Source organism: Watersipora subatra, chromosome 1 (genome assembly GCF_963576615.1).
Source record: "Watersipora subatra chromosome 1, tzWatSuba1.1, whole genome shotgun sequence".
Classification (NCBI taxonomy): domain Eukaryota; kingdom Metazoa; phylum Bryozoa; class Gymnolaemata; order Cheilostomatida; family Watersiporidae; genus Watersipora; species Watersipora subatra.
In genome coordinates this window covers 40,465,521-40,487,198 of record NC_088708.1, presented here as the reverse complement: position 1 = coordinate 40,487,198, position 21,678 = coordinate 40,465,521, and the positions used below count along the sequence as shown (strand labels likewise).

The following is a 21,678-nucleotide window of genomic DNA, read 5'->3' as shown; positions in this document are numbered from 1 at the left end:
CATTCTGGCTGAGATGTACCTTCCATAAGAGTAAATGTACAGTAGCAAAACGAATACCATAAATGTTGTTTAAATTCATCATTTTACCTTGTAGTGCTCCAAAAGGCTGATCTCTCATGATCATTTTGCTTTTCTTTTTACTTAAACACTCAATTGTGTCAAAGGTTGTTCTAATTGTGTCAAAGGTTGTTCTAATTGTGTCAAAGGTTGTTCTAATTGTGTCAAAGGTTGTTCTAATTGTGTCAAAGGTTGTTCTAATTGTGTCAAAGGTTGTTCTAATTGTGTCAAAGGTTGTTCTAATTGTGTCAAAGGTTGTTCTAATTGTGTCAAAGGTTGTTCTAATTGTGTCAAAGGTTGTTCTAATTGTGTCAAAGGTTGTTCTAATTGTGTCAAAGGTTGTTCTAATTGTGTCAAAGGTTGTTCTAATTGTGTCAAAGGTTGTTCTAATTGTGTCAAAGGTTGTTCTAATTGTGTCAAATGTTGTTCTAATTGTGTCAAAGGTTGTTTTAATTGTGTCAAAGGTTGTTATAATTACCGACAACACTTTGGCTGATGGAATTTTGAGAAAACGCAACTGAAGTCAGCATTTAAAAAATTGTTGTAATTATTAGTTTACATCTACATTTTCCATAATTACACCTATGCTGCTATACACCTTATTGTGAAAACCTTGGTGATAATGCGATCAGCAAAAATTGAACTTTTTCCCTACATAAAAATTTATTGTGTTGAACCATCATTAATGCGAATACTACTGTCTACTACAAGCTAGTAAATATCCGAATCTTACAAAAGAGCAATATCACGGTTAATAAAAATGCAGCTTTTATTAATGTATAAATAGAGCCTACACAGCCGGCTACTAGCCTAATAAGGTCGACAATCATTAAAAAATAAATACATTTTATGACACACATTTTAAAATGTAAAGAAAATCCACAACATTTTTTGTTAGACTAAATCAAAATCACAAAGGAAAATCTTTATGAGCCGCCATCTTGAATTTTTACAAACCGCTTAGTAATGCATTCAAACTACGAATGTCGCTATTTAAAGCGATCTAGTCAATTTCAAAATATTCCCAATCAATTCTCAAAGATCGATAATTTTTAAATCAAGTGTTTTCAGAAATCTGTTTAATAAAAATGCAATGTTTTCTTTATATGTAGAAGGCTACGATGACTCAAAACTTGTAATATATTTTGGGTTTTGTTGTGACAAATCTCAAATAGCCATGCAAGGCTAAAGTAATATCAAGTAGACTGTTACTCGAAATCCAGCAAGGGAAGCTACCTAGCAGGTGAGGCTATTACAGCAACGACAATCTAGGATGTAGAAATATAAAGTTTGTGAAAAGTTCAATTAAAATCAACTTCTAGTAGAGCAATGTAACTTTTAGTTGTGAGCAAAGAGATGAAACGACTTACTAATCTCGGGAAAAGCCGATAGATCCCTTTCATCTTCCATGATGCTCTAATGTCTTTGACAGACACAAAAGAACCAGCATTATCAGCCGTTCCTTCAGTAAGTTCAAGAAGCTTTCGAACGGCTGATCTGCCCAGAAGTCCATGCTCAAACTGTCTCCAATAGGAAACCTTAGTTATGAACAAATATATTACGCAAGGTAAGAAGGAAAACGATTATAGCAGCCCAAGAGGGCATATAGAAGGGTAAAATGATGTGAAGTAATTGCAACCTTACAATAGCACCTGAGCCTCCTATCAACCTTCAACCAAAGTTAAAATTAGCTATCTCGCGAGCGCAACATGGTTTTAAATTGCTTCCAAAATGCTGTCGCTGGCATTCCTAATATCGATAGTTAAAGCACCTTCTGAGCTTTGAGGTAGCGAATCCGAGCTTCCTCTTCATACTCCTTGTACTGGGTGGGTGTGAGATCAGCCTTAATAAGGCTGCTGCAGTCTGGACACACCACCTGGTTAACCGCTGGACTCGTCGACTCTTTGTGTACATGCGCTTTAGAATTATGTCCAGACTCCTTCAATAGAAGCAGTCTGTGTTGCTATTGCTTTCTGGCATTGCACGGAACAATAGGCATCTTAATGTGTACATATGTGTACATAGGATTAGTCAACCGCATAGACGCGTGTAATCAACTACATGATTATTTTCATGGGCTGCCATATGAATATTTATGGTATATGTGTAAGAATATAGTCAATGATATATAAACATAGGTGTGATGCTTGGCCCATAGGCATACCTCAATCATTCTATCAGCGTATGGGTTCTTTATTTCACTCATGAGCATGACAACATCCCAGTGGGCGTCAGCAAGAAACCGGTCAGCCTTCAGCTCTTCAACTTTGGCTTTCTGGGTCTCTTCAAGAGCTTTTACCGCAGCAGTCATGGCCATCTTCTTGGCTATGGATATCTTGGTTAGTCCTGTCAGACAATATTATACACCATGTGAAGTCACATCAGAACTTCCGCTAGTTTTGCAAGATACAATTTTTATACCCTGTGCAGTGACATCAGGAATCTAGGTCAGCCTTGTGAGATACGATGTTATATACCCAACACGGTGGGATCAGTAATTTTAACAAACCCGTCAAAGCGATCGAGTATAAATATTTTGGTACAAAGCTCTACTGTTTACTCGTATAAGTTTAATCTGCATATTACGAATCGGTTGCCTTGTCGCTTTCTATCACAAAAACCATTATGTTCCACCAATAAAATCATGGTTTTAGGAAAATGAAACATTCAATTCCATTATATATTTTATTAAAAATTACAACGAATGGGCAAAATGAGCAACATACTATTCTTGTATACTTCCATACTTATATTATAAAAACTTCATTAGGGACTATTAACAAACTCTGAAGAGAAGGAAGAGGGCTTCAAAAGTGCCAATGAACCACATATATGACTCGCAAAATTCTTACAATTCTACTGCAAAACAGTCTATCAAAGATTAGTATATTTTATACCATAGACAATCTTATTATCACAAATTAGGTATCATACAAATTATCTAAATAGTACTACATGTACTAGATGATAGGTATTACTACGCTAATGAGGTACATATTTTGAATTGCAAAGTGAAGTGAGAGAGACTAGTTGAAATGACAATTCACTTCAAAATCAAATGACATGATATGCTATATATGTTACTCTCACAGCTGGTTTCTCTTGAGCGCAATATTCATAGATTACATAGAATGATGCGTGCATATGGCATATTATCTTGTTCAAAAATCGCTGCGGTTTTGGTTAGGCAGGATTTAATATAATGGGTGGAACTGAAAGGCAGTGAATCTGGTAAATAGTCTGCAACTAAATAGATGGTATTTAACTTGGTGATACTTGTCCTATCTACTATATAAACGGCAATCTTTGTGTGTGTGCGTGCGCGAGCGTGTATTTGTCAAACTTATAGAGCAGTCTTTCTTTTTTCCTATTCGGTCGAATGAAACCAACTGAATTAATATGAGTAGTAAATACCATACTTTCGGACTATTAGCCGCTACTTTTTTTGATGATTTGAGCCATGCGGTTTATATAAGGGTGCGATTCATGGCGAGTGCGAGGCGATTGATTGCGAGGCAAGTGCGAGGCAATTGAATGCGAGGCGATTGATTGCAAGGCAAGTGTGAGGCGATTGATTGCAAGGCGATTGATGGCGAGAAGATTGATTGCGAGGCGGGTGCAAGGCGATTGATTGCGAGGCGAGGTGATTGCAAGGTGAGTGAGAGGCGATTAATTGCGAGGTGATTAATTGCAAAGCGATTGATAGCGAGGCTATTGATTATGAGGCGAGTGCAAGGCGATTGATTGCGGGGCGAGTGCAAGACAAGTGTGAGACGATTGATTGCAAGGCGATTGATTACAAGGCGATTGATTGCAAGACGATTGATTGCGAATACGAGGCGATTGATTGCGAGGCAAGTGCAAGAGCGCGATTGTCAACTGCTGGCGGGAAAAAACTGGTCGGCTGAGTCGGGGACTCGGCGGAAAAAGAGCGCAATCGCCAACTACAAATATAGACGGGTATGAACGGATGCATGGATTTAGATGCATGAATCTAGAATATTTACTAGATTTTACACGCATCTAGCTGTAAAACACATTGCAGATTTCCATTGTTCTCCACAACATTATTGACATGTATGACTGCATATTTGTATACATACTCTGATCAGGGCAATAATTTCAGTAGACTGCATATTTGGAGTTGTTTTACAGTATGAAAGACAACTTTCAATAAACCTCTTGCTGTACGTGAATCTGTTCCCGTAGGCGGGTTATGCAGCTAGTCAAGGTATAAGTAACTTGGTGAATAGAATTTAACTTAGTCTTTTCAACAGCTAACAGTAATGAAACTTAGTAATGAAAATGACATCATAACTGTTTTGCCTGTAACAGTTATTCTGGTTGACCATATTGATCTAATACCAAATTGTGTGTTTAAGCATAGAGCCTCTCTACTCTGCTTGTAATTAACATTCTAGTAAAAATGATTGTAGATTAGAATACCATTCATTCCATGTTCAACTCATCCATATTCTATCTTCAACCTACTCATGCAGGGCTTGAACGTTATTTCTTGATTACACACCAACACTTGTAAATATTTTGATTTTTATATTATTCAAAAATTATAAATATTTGTTACATCAGACACCCGCTTGATTCATACAAAGAAAGATTTACCAAGAACTTGTAGGAGTAATCGCATTGTGCAGCCATTGAGCACCAAGGTCAGTACAACTATCCCGGCAGCATGCATTAGAAACTACAATAGGATGTTGCGGTGTTTAGAGTTAGCTAGCTGATAAGTTAGAATTAGGTCAAAGCACTAAACTTCAAGTTTTGTGTTGTTCTAGTCCCAATAGCTTTACAATGAAAAGAAATAGCAACTATAAAGATGTTAACGTCTCATTTACATTATGGCATTTCTGGATTAGTTTTCTTATGTGTCTCAGAATGACTTCACAATATACATGTATATATATATAATATATACATAATATATATTATGTATATACTATATATTTATTGAAATTTATCATACCTAAAACTAAAATCAGAGTTCTCAACATAGAATGGAGCAGTATAAATTAGTAAAAAATTAGATAGTGTATTTGTCTTTTGTCAGCTACTGGCAGTTTCTTGCTCACGCAATCATCAGGTTACAGATCTCATATAATATATATATATATTATATGTATATATATATTATATACATTATATATACACCACTTTTGATAGTGATAATATTTTAATAAGTGAATTGGGTGGTATACTCTAGTAAAACAAGTAAATTGCATGCTTGTTTATGATAGCAACAGTAATTTTAAAACATGCAATATTTATCATAAATTTATTTTATTGCTTATGCTAACATTGCATTTTTTTAAACATAAGGGTTAGTAAAAAAATGGAAAATGTGATGGAGTGCCACAAAAACTAACATGCTTGAACATCTTAATACAGCTTGAAAGCTTAATCATTTCTAGTATGCTAAATCTAAGATAAAATTTCTAGTTTGTTGAAACGTTTGCCATTATCTAATGCCAAACAACTGTAACGTGAATTTTGTTGCAAGTAAACCTTTAAGGTCACACCGTGTAGACAGTACTGCACATACCTTGTTACCTATCACATGTGGGTCTAAGTAGTCATCCTCTGCGACTAAGAGAGCGAGAGCCAATGAAACAGCTCCGCGTAAGGCTCCCCACCACATAACAATGCCTTTTGACCAATCAAAGCCATAACCAAGCATCTTGAGAAGGGGTGAAAGAATCAGCAAACTAACTGCCCTGCATAACGATAGGATAGCAACAGGTGAAGCTGAATGAAGTGTTGAAATAGCAACAGAGTAAAGAACTTAGTGATAGAGGCTTTAATTGGCAGCGATGCTTATAATACATTTAGCATATTGGTTAAAAGCAAAAAAGTTCAACAAACTATCATAAAAAAAATTGCAAGCCATAAAAAGTTGTCTTCTCTTTGCATAAGGAAATAATGAAAGTGATGACAAGCCTTAACTTCTCATCTTACTCCTTATGAAAAATTGTTATTGATACTTGAGAACTTCTTAGACTCAAAATGGATTGTCAACTCATTTCAAAATAGCATATACTGAATAATCTTGCACGACATAGCAAAAAGCCAAACTTTTGACGAATTCGGGCTATATAAATGAAGCTTAGTGCTGTAAAAAAAATTTCAAGCCATGTCAAAGGGCATGTGTGAGGGCAAATGTGTCAGTAAAGAGGATTTTACGGCGTCTGACGCAATACTGAATGAGATGAAAGAGATGGCAACTACTAATGACGATTCTAGAGACTATAAATTGACAAGGATGCAACGTATGTAGCATACATATAACATAATAAATGTATGATGCTCTGATAAGATTAGATCAGATTTTAGACAGGGCTGCAGCAAGCGACTAGGATATTTCAAATGTACATTTCAATTGACTAAAATCGATTAAAAGATAATGCAGAAAAGGATTCTATTACTTACTAGTGACTCGCCGGCGGCGTACAACACTGCTTAGTGGACCGGAAAGTGAAAACTAAAAATTACACGATGTTTGTAAAGGCTTCAGAATGTTAGACGCTGATGTGTCTGCTGATAGAGCAGCAAGAAAGAGGTTTGTAGGTGTTAGTGATTGTAGCCAATCTATTACATTACCGCAGGACTAAAAGCATGTACATGCATATATGCCCTGCTTTTAAAATATTATAGCAATGAATGTCTCCAATCTACGGTATCTTTTAGATTTTTTAAATTGTTAAAAAATTTCCCTTTGAATGTTATGGTTTGTAAAAATAAAAGATCAGTATTTTCTGTCTAAATTATTTGTTTCTGAATTTTGTCACTTCTAGTAATTTATAGCCATGTTCATGTCTTAAAATTAACAATTTAATATTTTATAACAATAAAAATATGTCGGAATGTTGGTTAAGCATTCTGAAAATAAAATCTTGAACTTATCATCAGATGAGTCCAGCATCCAGTGAGAAATTTAATTTGTATTGAAACACTGCAACATTATTAGAATGGAATTAAAATTTGAATGCTCATGTTGTGAAAACACATAATTAGAGCTGTATTTTACTTAACTTATCAGAAAAAGATTCCCAGCTGTACATCAATAGCAGCCATGTGGCTCTAAGATTTAATTTTCTTTACTAGGAGATACTAAAAAGTATTTCCTAAAGGTATTTCCTAAAAGCATTTCCTAAAAGTATTTCCTAATAACATTTCCTAAAAGCATTTCCTAAATGCTTTTAGGAAATGCTTTTAGGAAATGCTTTTAGGAAATGCTTTTAGGAAATGCTATTAGGAAATACTTTTAGGAAATGCTTTTAGGAAATACTTTTAGGAAATACTTTTAGGAAATACTTTTAGGAAATGCTTTTAGGAAATACTTTTAGGAAATACTTTTTAGTATCAAAGAAAATTAAATCTTAGAGCCACATGGCTGCTATTGATGTACAGCTGGGAATCTTTTTCTGATAAGTTAAGTAAAATACATCTCTAATTACTTGTTGTTTATATTTGTATTTTCTAGAGTTGGCGCCTATACGTTTTTACTTTACTGTGAATAGGTTGTAGACCCACCTTATGAATGTTATCCCAATATAGAGAACAAAAATGAAGAACCAGTCCAGCTTGCTATCAGATGTGCCACTGAATTCACGGATAGCCTGCTCAGAGATGACCATCCCGACAAGAATGAAAATCAGTGTGTTGCTCGCAAAAGCTAGGAGACTCCACTGGCTTCAATACATAACCAAAGAGATGTGAACAGGAAGCGCGAAAGTGCATATATTTTGTTGATGGATTTGTTTGGCATAGGTAAATAGACAAGGTAGCCTTTGTTTGGCATAGGTAAATAGACAAAGTAGCCTTAAACGATATTTTCTTAAAAATCAACCTACCAAAAATTGAATGCATGCTAATGAACTTAATTTAATATCTACAATAACATTCACTTTTCATATTAGAATCTCTACAAGTTTTTTCTCTACCTCTAGTAATAGGTTACTAAATAGGGATTTTGGTTTAACTCAAAAAGATTTGCATTATTTGTATTATTTTTAATAAAATCTGTTTCCATAATTAGTTGTGCATAAAGAACATTGTTTAGAGCTTGAATTTTATACAATGGAAAAAAAACATGCCAAGCAGATTATATTAGTGGTTTTTATCAATTTGTCAAAATACATCAATCTAACACTAGGGCAAGCTCTATACATCAACATGGCTTCAGCTATTTTGCAGTGCTAATCTGACATACACTAAGCTGCCTATGTTTGATAAAAAGACTTAATTTCAATACCACGTATATTGCTGCACCAGCATTTAAAAAATTGTTCTAATACCATTTATATAGAGATGAAAAACCCAAAGAGCTGACACAAATTTTTTATATTCCAACTCCTACACAATAAAATTAAAGGTAAGCCTAGATTGCCCTATATAACAACATGTTATCAACATAATTATGTGTTAAAGCTAAACTCTACATAACTGTCAATTACTCTCTTTACTTTAAAAAATCTATTTTATTTTATTGAACTGAACCTGTGGAGAAACTTTTCGACTTCAGGACTGACGCTTGTTTTTTCGCTACTTAGCACTGCCCCAAGGAGCACGACTGAAAGTACTCCAGACACTCCAAAGATTGCCTCAGCTACAATAAATAACTCATTTTGAGTTTATATAAATAAAAAAATAAGTATAGCTTATAAGAAACTTTGTCTTCAAAGTGTATATTGTTAAAGCCATAAACAAGCACTTTCTATAAAAAAAATATTATCTCTTTTACATTCTAAATTACTGGCAACCTGTATTTTCCTATTCTCAAATTGCCATTTTATTCTTGATCATTTATCTGTGATAAAAACTGATACAAAAACATTATCAATATAAAACGTATACATCAGCTACATGTATATAATCGCTACGATGATGTGTTAATCATTTTACTAAATCTATGTTTCGACGAATAGCACAAGATAAATGATTAATCATCAATGGAGTTTAATTTGTATTGGCCGTAAACAGAACTCGAATTCTTACAATGCACACAGTTTCCCCCCTAAAAAAACAATACAAGCTGTTATCAACAAGCTGTTATCAACATAGCTGTTATCAACATAGCTGTTATTAACAAGCTGTTATCAACAAGCTGTTATCAACAAGCTTTTATCAACATAGCTGTTATCAACATAGCTGTTATCAACATAGCTGTTATCAACATAGCTGTTATATATATATATATATATATATATATCTATATCTATATATATATATATATACATATATATATATATATATACAGTGAAACTCGGATAACTCAAACTTCAAGGGACCGAGCAAAAGTGTTCGAATTATCAGAGCGTTCAAGTTATCAGAGCACTGTCACAAGTCCATGTATTTACTTATTTATTAGTAGATACATGTACATATACAAACTATAATATAAATCAAAAGCACAAATGGCTTGTTTCAAATTAAATTCTTCTAATGTAAAGTTTAAAACGTTTTTTATCAAAAAGTATAAAGATTTTTCTATCACTTGAGATTGGTTCGTTGTTTGAGGCGATGTTATTGCCAGGACGTTTTTTAGATTGACATTGGCAAAGCTTGATCGTTGTTGAAATGCTCAAAAGAAAAGACATCTTTTTCTTTTGAGCGTTTTACCCACGATCAATTGTGCCGATTTCTCTTGAAGTTTATGCAAAGATTACCTCACTTTACCTCGCTTCCGAAGGGCGATCACTACGTGGATGTTTGGTATAAATCAAATTTCACCAAACCTTTAAAAAAGTCGTTGACAAAAATATTTTGCCGATGGTGGTAATAACGACGCTTATGAATTACGAAAAGTTGAGGTTTACCTCTATGGCTCGGAATAAAGTGATTTTCTAAAGCGATAGCAACCGTTTCGGTAGCCGTTGGGCAAAAAACAGTTCAAATTAACAGTGTTGAGTTCGAGTTATATAGAGCCATTTATCATTGCGTGGGAACGGACCAAGCAAATCCATTCGAGTTAACCATGTGTTCGCTATATCCGAGGGCGAGTTATCCATGTTTCACTGTATATATATATATATCCAAAGCAGGGGCCGATTCCCAAGAACTATCGACCAATAACGTGCTTGCCCACCACCTGAAAACTGCTCTCAGGAATAGTTGCAGACAAACTGGAAGAGCACATGAGTCACTATATGACCAGTGCTCAGAAAGGAATTGGACGCAACACCCGAGGAGCCAAACATCAGTTACTGGTGGATCGGACGGTCTGTCAAAACAGCAGGAGAAAGCATACCAATCTTGCCATGGCTTGGATCGACTACAAAAGGGCCTATGACTCAATTCCCCATAATTGGATACTCAAGTGTCTCAGTATGTACAATGTTCACCCTGCTCTTGTGGCATTCATCAAGATGTCAATGACCGAATGGAAGACGGAACTGGAGGCTAATGGCAAAAAGCTGGCGAGTGTAAAAATTAAGCGAGGCATCTATCAAGGTGACTCCTTATCATCACTGCTCTTCTGCATATGCCTAAAACCTCTAAGCAATATGCTGGAGAAGACTCACTATGGGTACCAGTTTAAGAGTGGCACCAAAATAAACCACCTCTTCTACATGGATGACATCAAGCTGTACGCTAACAAAGAAAGGGACATTGATTCGCTAATACACCTCACACAGGTATACAGCAAGGACATCGGGATGACCTTCGGTATTGAGAAATGTGGAAGGCTAACTCTTAAGAAAAACCATTCTATGCTCACAGATGGCCTAAGAATGCCAAATGGTACCATCAGAGATATAGAAGAAGGGTACAAGTATTTGGAGATTATGCAAAGCAACATCAACCACGAGGCCGAGGTACGTCACAAAGCTATTACTAAATACAAGCAACGCCTTCGGCATGTCCTACAGAGCCAGCTCAATGCCAAGAACCAAGTCATGGCAATAAATACCTACGCACTGCCAGTAATAGGATATCCAGCAGGCATAATAAAGTGGATTGAGGAAGCCATCAAAGAAACAGATATAGCAACTCGTAAACTGCTGACCACGCATGGAGCACTCCACCCAAAATCTGATACTACTAGATTGTATCTCGATAGGAAAGATGGCGGTAGGGGACTCAAAAGTGTACAGCAGACAGTGAAGGAGGAAGAGCAAAGCATCAAAGCCTATGTAGCCTCTATGGCCACTTCAGATAAGTCGCTAGCTGAATTTCAATGGGCTGCTCTTACAATGGACCTTCGCCCTGATGATGAGGAAATTGACTGGCACACGAAACCTCTTCATAGTGCTTACCACCCACAAATATCTAAGGTTGGCGATCTTCACCAGACATATATGTGGCTGAACAAAGAAAACCTAACGGCCAATACAGAGTCGCTAATCATGGCAGCCCAGGAGCAAGTGCTGCCAACAAGGCAACTCCAAACAAAAATCTGTCACACTAGAGACGATCCTAGATGCAGATTGTGCAAAGATGCACCTGAGACCATCCAACACATCATCAGTGGATGCAAGCAGCTAGCAAGAAATGCATACACTGAGCGGTATAATCATGTCGCAGGTGTTGTGTATAGAAGTCTATGTGATGAGTATGGCCTTAATAAACCACAACACTGGTGGAAAACCCCTGGTAAGGTCAATGAAAATTATCGCGCTAAAATCCTCTGGGACTTCTACATCCGGACTGACAAGCATGTCCTAGCAAACCAACAAGATATAGTGGTGGTGGACAAGGAGAACAAGAGAGCTACTATAATAGATATAGCAGTACCCAATGACTACAATATAGACAGCAAAGAAAAAGAAAAGGTAGAGAAATATCTCCCTCTTGGAGAAGAGATTGAAAAATGCTGGGATGTAAGAACAACTGTAATCCCAGTAGCCATTGGGGCACTGGGCGCAATAACACCGGCGCATAAAATGTGGCTTGCCCAAATACCAACAGCAATCAACTCAGGTAAGTTGCAGAAAAGTGCGCTACTGGGAACAGCTAAGATCTTGAGGCGAGTGCTCAAACTCCCAGGTCTCTGGTAGGAGAGTAGAGCAGAAACTACCACCCATACGGGTTAACCGGGGTGAGGAAACAATTTTTATATATATATATAGTAAAATCAAGTGATAAAAATCCAAAATGAGTAAAAAACTCCTCTATGCTATAAATTAAGCATGACAGACAAATGAATGAGCAGACAACTCACTGATACAGTATGTTACTGTAAAACCTCTATCTTAATGCCACCTTTATTTGACTGCGCTATAGGAGGATTGAAAAAAGCGTCGATGGATCGACACTCATAACTTCTCTTCTATTGCACATCAATCAGTATCAATAAAAGCTAGTTTTGGTTGTAAACTGTAAGACACATATCAATGACCCCAATGAGCATTAATACAACATTGTTGAAAATAGTTGTAAAATAAAAAATGTCTTCAAATTTAGAATAAAATAAAAAATTGAAAGCTCCAACAAATTGCAACACAGACTATATGATAATCCAACATTAATAGCAGGCAATAGATATTAACTGGTAAAAATATTCTTCAGCTTCCCAATGCATATTTATTTAGAGATCTACAAGTTGGAAGTGAGTTATAGCAAATTTCTTAGACCAAAGAAGATTAATGTCGCTCCACCCGTAGGAGAGTGCCAAATATTAGTGGAGTTTGCTTCGCTCATAAAAAGGTTAAATTTACTTTCCCAGAACTCTGATGAGCTAATCGAAAAATGAAATGCCATCCTTTATTTGAACATCACCTCTAATTAAGCGTCACTATAATAGGGGAAATATAAGTGTAACTATAGGGGAAGGGTTAAAAAATAGAGCGTCAAGACATTCAAATAGAGGTGTCGTGGTATGTACAAAAATACGATGGAGACAAACAAATGAAAAGAGCATACAACTCGCCAATGTAGTATATTTAGAGCAGAAAAGCAATAGTGAGCAGAAAACTACACGAGCAGACAACTCACCAATATAGTATGTTATGTATGGGAACGCAATGGTGATTATGGTTTCAGCCACGGCATCATTGAAAATTTTTGCCAGCCAGGCGGAGCATATCTTTCCCATAGCTAAGCCAAGAAACATTCCACCTAGTATGACTCTTATGAAGAAGAGTGCTATGAGACCAGCTGCATCTAGATTGAATATAAATATAGCACATGTTTAGGTTAAAGAGGGTTTGGGATGTGCTTATGTCACGATTAAACTGTTTTACACACTTCTATATCTATATGTAAATATATACATCTGCTTACAGCATATGATTGCATTTAAAAATAAAAGTAACATTATGGTTGTAGGTGCACTGACTGCAATAACGCAAATGTATCGAATGTTGCTTGCGCAAACTAACTAATAATCAGTATCAATCAATACTCAAAGTTATCACAGATGCAGGATGGAGTTGAATTCTGACACCAATCTTGGGTGAACTCACAATCAATATAAATCTTCTAATTATAATTAGTGGAATCAGCAGAATACCTCCACAATGTCGAGTAATCGAGAATGACAAACCTTTAGCCATAGCATTACAAAGCTCAGCATTTGGCAAGCGTATGAACGCAGCCTTACGTATAAATTAACACATGGTCACCTATACAAACCCATGTGTGTATACACAATCATACAGCTGGATTTGTCATATGTAGATGTCAATATAGATCACAGATGCGATTTGAAATAATAAAACAAAACAAGCAGACACGAATTTACCAGTAAATTCTAGTCTTCGTAACCTTACCGTCAGAGTCAGAATATTCTCCACGGGCCATTTGCAGGAAAACTGTAAAGAATACTAGAGCAGCTCCATCATTCAGAAGGGATTCTCCTTCCAGAAGTATGGCAAGCTTCGGATCAGTGCCTTATGAGACAACAGCAGTGACATAACGTTAGTACTAATATTAGGAATAAGCGGAGAGGTGTTCTTTTCATGCACAGGTTGTTTACTAGTTTATATACTAACCTACTATAGAAATATAGGAATAATTAAACTAAGGGAAATGGAGGAGTTGTTATTTGTAACAAATATTTATTTACTCAAACTCATATGTAGTACATTCTTTATTTTGCAACATGGTTTATTCCTTGAGAGCTCTGAACAGTTGCTTTGCCATTATCTTAGGCTTTGGTGCATCAGAGATTTAGAAGTGACGGTAAGAGGTAAAGGTGATGACCTACATTAAGGTTCTGACATGCAAAGGTTGTTTTGTAGAGTACAACCAGTATCTTCAAGTACATGTATATACTAACAGTTAATTTTTGACTCACTAAATAGTTTAGTTAAACTAGACTGGTAAAGAGTTCTACAAAAGTCTTATGTTTAGAGACTAATTTTAAAAGCCATAAATTATTCCAAGTATGATTAGAATATAGTAAAGTAGACAACACACTCACCCAGCTCTTTCAGTGTGGCCACAACTGCTACAGGGTCAGTTGCACTCACGATGGTACCAAATGTGAGGGCTACAGACCATGACCATTTATAAGGAAATACATACTTGACTAGAACTCCACTGAGAAAAGCATTGATCACTGCAAAGCAAAGACTTTGCAGTAACAATATAATGATTGTAGTTAGAATGGTTTATTGTGCTAATAAATTTGAAATACATCAAACAGCGAGACATGTACGCAGTATGCAGACAAAATAATAAAAATGCAGTACGTGCCTAGTGAGCAGTGCCCTGATTGGCTATATCTACAGCATGTGGATAGTACACAGAGCTAATTGGCTAAACCTACAGCAAGTGGCTAGTAACCAGTGGTGATTGGCTAGATCTACAGCGTGTAGATAGTAAGCAGGGCTGATTGGCTATACCTAGGGAATGTGAATAGTAAGCAGTGCTGATTGGCTAGATCTACAGCATGTGGATAGTAAGCAGGTCTGATTCGCTAGATCTACGGCGAGTGGCTAGTAAGCAGCAGTGATTGGCTAGATCTATGGCAAGTAGCTAGTAAGCAGTAGTGATTGGCTAGATCTACGGCAAGTGGCTAGTAACCAGTGCTGATTGGCTAAACCTACAGCACGTGGCTAGTAACCATTGGTGATTCGCTAGATCTACGGCAAGTAAGCAGTGGATATTGGCTAGATCTACGACAAGTGGCTAGTAACCAGTGCTGATTGGCTAAACCTACGGCACGTGGCTAGTAAGCAGTAGCCTTTCGCTAGATCTACGGCAAGTAAGCAGTGGATATTGGCTAGATCTCTGACAAGTGGCTAGTAACCAGTGCAGATTGACTAGATCTGGCTAGATAGCATGTGGCTAGAGAACAGTGAAGATTGGCTAAAACTACAGCATGCAAATACTAAGCGGTGGTAATTTGCTAAACATAATGCAAGGTCAACAAACGGTGGTGATAGGCAAGACATAGGTAGTACATAACTAATAAACAGCATTGACTGTTGAGCTAACGAGTAGTTGTCTGTTGGGTTTAATGGTAACAAGAACGTTGTAGATCATATCAGGCGTAAGCGTATTTTAAATATTATATTGTATATAGCCCCTTCAACTAAAGTCAAACAGCTATGTTCAGATATCTGACCAGCTTACACAACCGACAGTAGTGGACTATGCATGAAATTTGTAGTCTCAGCAATATTCAACACATTTGTACACTTTTGCGCGTGTCAGTTTGCATTGATTGCTTGATTGTTTGCCACAGGGTGTCATAAGTTCTCAGGTCTTAGTTCTTAGATCTATCACATTCTCAATTTTGAGGATGGGCAACTGAAAGAGGCGAGGTAACTCTTGAGACAACAGTCTGAGGACCACTTACTGAAGCCTGGCACCGAAAGGATGACAACTTGAGCAAAGGATTTGACAAGTGTGTGTGGTTGGAGGGCATATGCTGACTCAAATACAAGCACCGGAAGAAAGATGTGAAGCATAAGGTGAGGATCAATTAATGATATCTGTGTGTATAAGCTGACTTCTTCTACGAGCACCGAAAGAATGCCAAGAGCTCCGCCCAGCATGAATACAAACACAGTAAATGGAAAATTTGTTTCCTTCACTAAACTTCTCGTCAGAGCTAAAAATTAAAATGCAGATATTTATCTAGAGGAGTTACTTTTAGACAGGCTCACTATGAAGTTTGATATCTGTTACACCGCATTAGGAATAATAAGTACATTCTACTTCCTATCTACAGTTTTAGCAGCTACTAAAACACTTGTAAAATAAAGTCTACCCTAGGACACTTATGTATTCGCCTCATCTAACTTTCGCGTTTTCGCGGAGTCATACTCTCGCAAAAATTTCATATGCGAAACTAAACTATCATAACGAACGAGCGAAAACGCGAAATTAAATAGCTTTGTTCATCAATAGTCCAAGAAACAAATGGCAGCAAGCGATCAAATTGCATTATCGACCTCGCCCACACCATTCTACTTGCGGTTTACAATTACAAACTAGTCCCAAGATGAAATTTTTTTCTTATCGGTAAACCAGGCCCGTATTCCCTGGGGCAGCTGGCCGGCTGAGCGTTCCAACTTTTTAGGAACTTTCCGCGGCTAAGTATAGTCAAACTAGGATAACTCGCCCTCGAATAAAATGTAACATTTCATCTCAAACACAACGTTAACTCGAACGGATTTGTTTGGTCCGTTCCCACGCAATGATAAATTGCTTCAGATAACTCGACCTTAACATAATTTATTCGAAAAGTTATTTGCCCAACGGTTATGGAGACGGTTTGGATCGCTGCAGAATATCACTTTATTCGAAGCCATAAAGACTAAGATCAACTTTTAGTAGTTCTTAGGTGTCATTATTATCATCATCAGTGGCAAAATATTCTTGTTAATGACCTTTATAAAGGTTTGCAAAACATCAAGTTTTACCAAACATCCGCTTGGCCATGTTCCATCGAAAGCGTGGACACTTCCGTATGAACTTAAAGTATAATCGGCAAAAATGATCTTTGTTAAAATGCTCAAAAGAAAAAGATGTGTTTATTTCTGAACGTTTTAACTGCAGTCAAGTTTTGTCTATTTTAAATTTAAAACGTCTCGTCACCTAAAACAAAACAAATCTCAAAAGATAGAAAAATGTTGATACTTTCCGATAAAATTTTTTAAAACTTCACGCGAGAGGCCCGGCTGAGGTCCTACATGAGAAAAACCTGTTGGGGGCTTACATCACCCCTTCAACACCCCCAGGTGTTCATAACTAGTCGCCTAACATTAGCCACCCCAACTTGCGACCAGTGAATACAGGCCTGCGGTGAACTGAACCTGAGGAATCTAATTATGTTTGTTCCACTGCATTTGATTTCATTCACACCACTATATTTTCGCACTCACCAGAGCCACGAAATTAAGTTGCAGTGAAATTTTACTCTGAGTGCTACTCACGAAACTGAATACTAGCGAAATATAAGTGTCCTAGGGTAGGTTGAGTTTGTAGATGATGAAAAATTCATTTTAGAAGTTTATCATCAAACTGCACAAATCTTTATATGTCTGTATATAGCATGTCTAAACTACAGCAGTCAGTTAGAGTAGTCAATTATCACATGTCTGTAAGTAGCATGTCTACACTACAGCAGTCAGTTAGAGTAGTCAATTATCATATGTCTGTAAGTAGCATGTCTACACTACAGCAGTCAGTTAGAGTACTCAATTATCATATGTCTGTAAGTAGCATGTCTATATTACAGTAATTAGAATAGTAAATTATCCCATATCTGTATGTAGCATGTCTATATTACAGTAATTAGAATAGCAAATTATCACATATCTGTATGTAGCATGTCTATATTACAGTAATTAGAATAGTAAATTATCACATATCTGTAGGTAGCATGTCTATATAACAGTAATTAGAATAGTAAATTATCACATATCTGTATATAGCATGTCTATATTACAGTAATTAGAATAGTAAATTATCACATATCTGTATGTAGTATGTCTATATTACAGTAATTAGAATAGTAAATTATCACATATCTGTAAGTAGTATGTCTATATTACAGTAATTAGAATAGCAAATTATCACATATCTGTATATAGCATATCTATATTACAGTAATTAGAATAGCAAATTATCACATATCTGTATGTAGCATGTCTATATTACAGTAATTAGAATAGTAAATTATCTCATATCTGTATGTAGCATGTCTATATTACAGTAATTAGAATAGTAAATTATCACATATCTGTATATACCATGTCTATATTACAGTAATTAGAATAGCAAATTATCACAGATCTGTATGTAGCATGTCTATATTACAGTAATTAGAATAGTAAATTATCCCATATCTGTATGTAGCATGTCTATATTACAGTAATTAGAATAGCAAATTATCACATATCTGTATGTAGCATGTCTATATTACAGTAATTAGAATAGTAAATTATCACATATCTGTATGTAGCATGTCTATATTACAGTAATTAGAATAGTAAATTATCACATATCTGTATGTAGCATGTCTATATTACAGTAATTAGAATAGTAAATTATCACATATCTGTATGTAGCATGTCTATATTACAGTAATTAGAATAGTAAATTATCACATATCTGTATGTAGCATGTCTATATTACAGTAATTAGAATAGCAAATTATCACATAGCTGTATGTAGTATGTCTATAATACAGTAATCAGAATAGTAAATTATCACATATCCGTATGTAGCACGTCTACACTAAAGTAATCAGAATGCCATTCAAATCAGATTTAGAACTCGTACCGACTTGATGCTTTACATTATACAGTAATACTTCAACTTACGAGTGCTCCAACGTACGAGAAACTTGAGATACGAGCCAGCTTTTAAGCAAGTTTTAGCACTAACATACGAGCCATATTTGAGATACGAGCACGTGAGTCAGTTGCCAAGTATGCCAGGTTATACTTTTGTACCTTGTTTTGTGCACGTTTTCAGTGCAGAATTATGTGAATTAAAAATACTGTGCGTAGACCGAAAGTTTGCCAGTAAAATGAAAAATAATGCAAAGAAAAAGCAAATGATAGCAATTGATATTAAACGGAAAATTATTGAAAAATATGCGAAATGTGTATGCATGATTGAGCTAGCTCAGCAATATGACAAAGATACATCCACAATTATCAAACAGAAGGATTATATTCAGGGCATTTAGCTCGCAAAAGTACTAACCGTAGTTTCTAAACGGCGCGGCGATCTTCACCACCGCTGATGGAGAGATCGCTCAGGCATTGGATATAAGATAAACAATTGGCCGGTGACAGCGTAACTGAAACTACGCTATTTGAAAAGGCCGTTGCTATCTATCAAAACTATAAAAATAGACATTCAGACAAGTTGGCTAGTGGTCGTGCATTAAACCTTTGTGACGACACCTGTGTTCGTCCTAATCGCGACATGTTAAAAGGGCGACAAAGGCAAACCTCCTTAGATAGGTTCATCTTAAAATGGCCGGCTAGTCGTGAAAACGAAACAAAGGAAAAATTAGCTAACTAGCGAGAAACTTCAAACTATGAACGCCGAAGAAATTTTAATTACGTTAAGTTAAAAATGAAAGTTTGCTTTTAGATTTGCTTCTAAGTTTGTTTTTTAAGACTTTAATAAAATCCTAATTTATCAAAGTCAACTGTTGTAGTAATGAAGGATAACTTATATATCTCTCTCTCTGGCAAATGCTAGCGTTAGCTGCTATTGTATGTATTTAATTTTACATTTTAATTTAACACATTTCCTTGCATTATTTTCTATTTGTTGCTTTTTGAAAGCAAGTGGTAAGTTAGGACAATAACCAACATGTTCTTTCTGTTACAATATCTTGTTTTGAGTGTTTTATTTGCATTTTACAGAGTAAGGAAACCAATAAATATATATTTAATTGTTCTACATATAAATAAATTGCACCAACATGCGAGTAAATCGACATACGAGCTCAGTCTGGGAATGCATTAAGCTTGTAAGTTGAAGTATGACTGTATAGATTTTTTTAAGGAATGTATATATATAAGTTGAACATTTCAAAAATATTGTTGTCAGCTATTGTTGTCATTGATATGAATACCACTTTTGACTCAATAATATTTTAATATTTCATTGCAAAAACTTGACATAAATATTTTACGTTTCATGGAATTTACATAAAAAGAAGGTGTACGTTATAGGAGTGTATACTGTACTGTATATCTATCTATATGTCAAAGGTCTCTAGGACAGTAATTACTCGCAATAGCAATATTTACCTTAATTGATTTGCAGCATCAACAACAGTTACACTGCTCAAATCAGATTAGGTTTAGAGTTATGTATTTGTTAAAGTTAAATGCAAAATGTGAAAGCTAAAGGTGCTCTTAATAAAACAGTATGAGAGAAAAGACAACTTTTACAGGAGCAAGTGAAAACCAATGAAAAAAGGTAGCACCTTTCATGCTTTCATCAGTTGTTGACCTCAGGCTGAACATGTAATTACACTTATTACACTTGTTACTATTAAACTGCTCCAGTTATACACCTATTATTGTTTGATTATAAGATTCGACATAAGGGTATCGTTTGTGTTATATTTAAAGTTGAAAATTTACTCGTACTGAGAAATATAATACAGTACAGAGCCCGACTGGCAGCATCACCATCTGCGTGTAACAGTCAAATATTATACCAATAATGAATAATTAGCAACTGTTGGTGAACTAGTTTAGGAGTTGCTGAATGCAGTAAAAGTTGAAAAATATGCTATTATAGTTTTGGGACCTAGCAAATCAAACAGTTTGACCAGAATAATGTTTATCAGGTGGCTATTCAAATTACACATTACAATTACACACACATCCCGTTCATCTGGAGTCCTAAAACGTTTCAATAACATAAATGAACCGCAGACATTTTAGCACATACATGCTAAACAACGAATATCAACAGTACCATTGAAATTGATTACTACAATGTAAGGCTGTAAGCCCAATTGATAGTTTCAAAGTTATAACTAGAGAAAACGCTTAAACTGTGGACACAAAACAATGATATAATACAATAAACACGTGTTTACCTCCATACAAACAAGAAACGAATATAAAGAGAATAGTAGAGCCCGAATGTCCTACGCCATGATGAACGTCGTTGTGAGAATAGTTTGCGAGAGTTGCAATGTCATAGGTGATTAGTTCATCTGTATTCTCAAAAACATCCATCGCAATCCTTACAACCGTGCGATAAATAGCTTACGAATATACAAATGATGCAAATAATTCTAAGACAGAAATACGTGATGTTACATATTGTTGTAATGACGCTATGCAGTCCACGTCTTCTAGTCAGCTAAGGTGACTGGCGTTATGACTAGCTCGTGTAAGAGAATGCGACTCGTCTGCTCACGCGGTAGTGCTAGCAAATTGTGCGCACTTTAAATGTAAGCGCTACCAATATACATTGTAGCGAGTCGACTTAACTTTATATCGTCTGGTTCATAAAGGTCGTTTTTTCTTAATTAGTCTTTTTAGCAGGCGACGTGTCAGGTGCGAAATTCAGTAATCTCCCGCCTGATGACGATTAATTTCCCCGCCACGATCACTTCCTTTTAGTACCCGTCGTCAGTGTCGTATAGTTTCACATAGTTTCGTATAGTTTGTGAAACTATACGGATCTGATCCACTCAGCCTCCTAATACTACCTCCATAG

General features: G+C 35.9%; 1 protein-coding gene across 1 annotated transcript in view; it reads right to left on the bottom strand.

Annotated features, from left to right (window-relative positions):
• Positions 1-21,305, bottom strand: part of LOC137387530 (sperm-specific sodium:proton exchanger-like) — a 46,634-nt gene extending 25,329 nt beyond the window's left edge. Inside the window, exons 1-12 of the mRNA XM_068073984.1 lie at positions 21,050-21,305; positions 15,821-16,075; positions 14,438-14,575; positions 13,785-13,904; positions 13,009-13,176; positions 8,572-8,680; positions 7,606-7,764; positions 5,618-5,789; positions 4,681-4,762; positions 2,222-2,403; positions 1,829-1,996; positions 1,428-1,595 (exon numbers count right to left, since the gene is read on the bottom strand). Coding sequence (XP_067930085.1) covers positions 1,428-1,595; positions 1,829-1,996; positions 2,222-2,403; positions 4,681-4,762; positions 5,618-5,789; positions 7,606-7,764; positions 8,572-8,680; positions 13,009-13,176; positions 13,785-13,904; positions 14,438-14,575; positions 15,821-16,075; positions 21,050-21,191 — 1,863 coding nt within the window. The 5' untranslated portion in view covers positions 21,192-21,305. The remainder of the gene's footprint in view (positions 1-1,427; positions 1,596-1,828; positions 1,997-2,221; positions 2,404-4,680; positions 4,763-5,617; positions 5,790-7,605; positions 7,765-8,571; positions 8,681-13,008; positions 13,177-13,784; positions 13,905-14,437; positions 14,576-15,820; positions 16,076-21,049) is intronic.
• Positions 21,306-21,678: the final 373 nt, after the last annotated feature.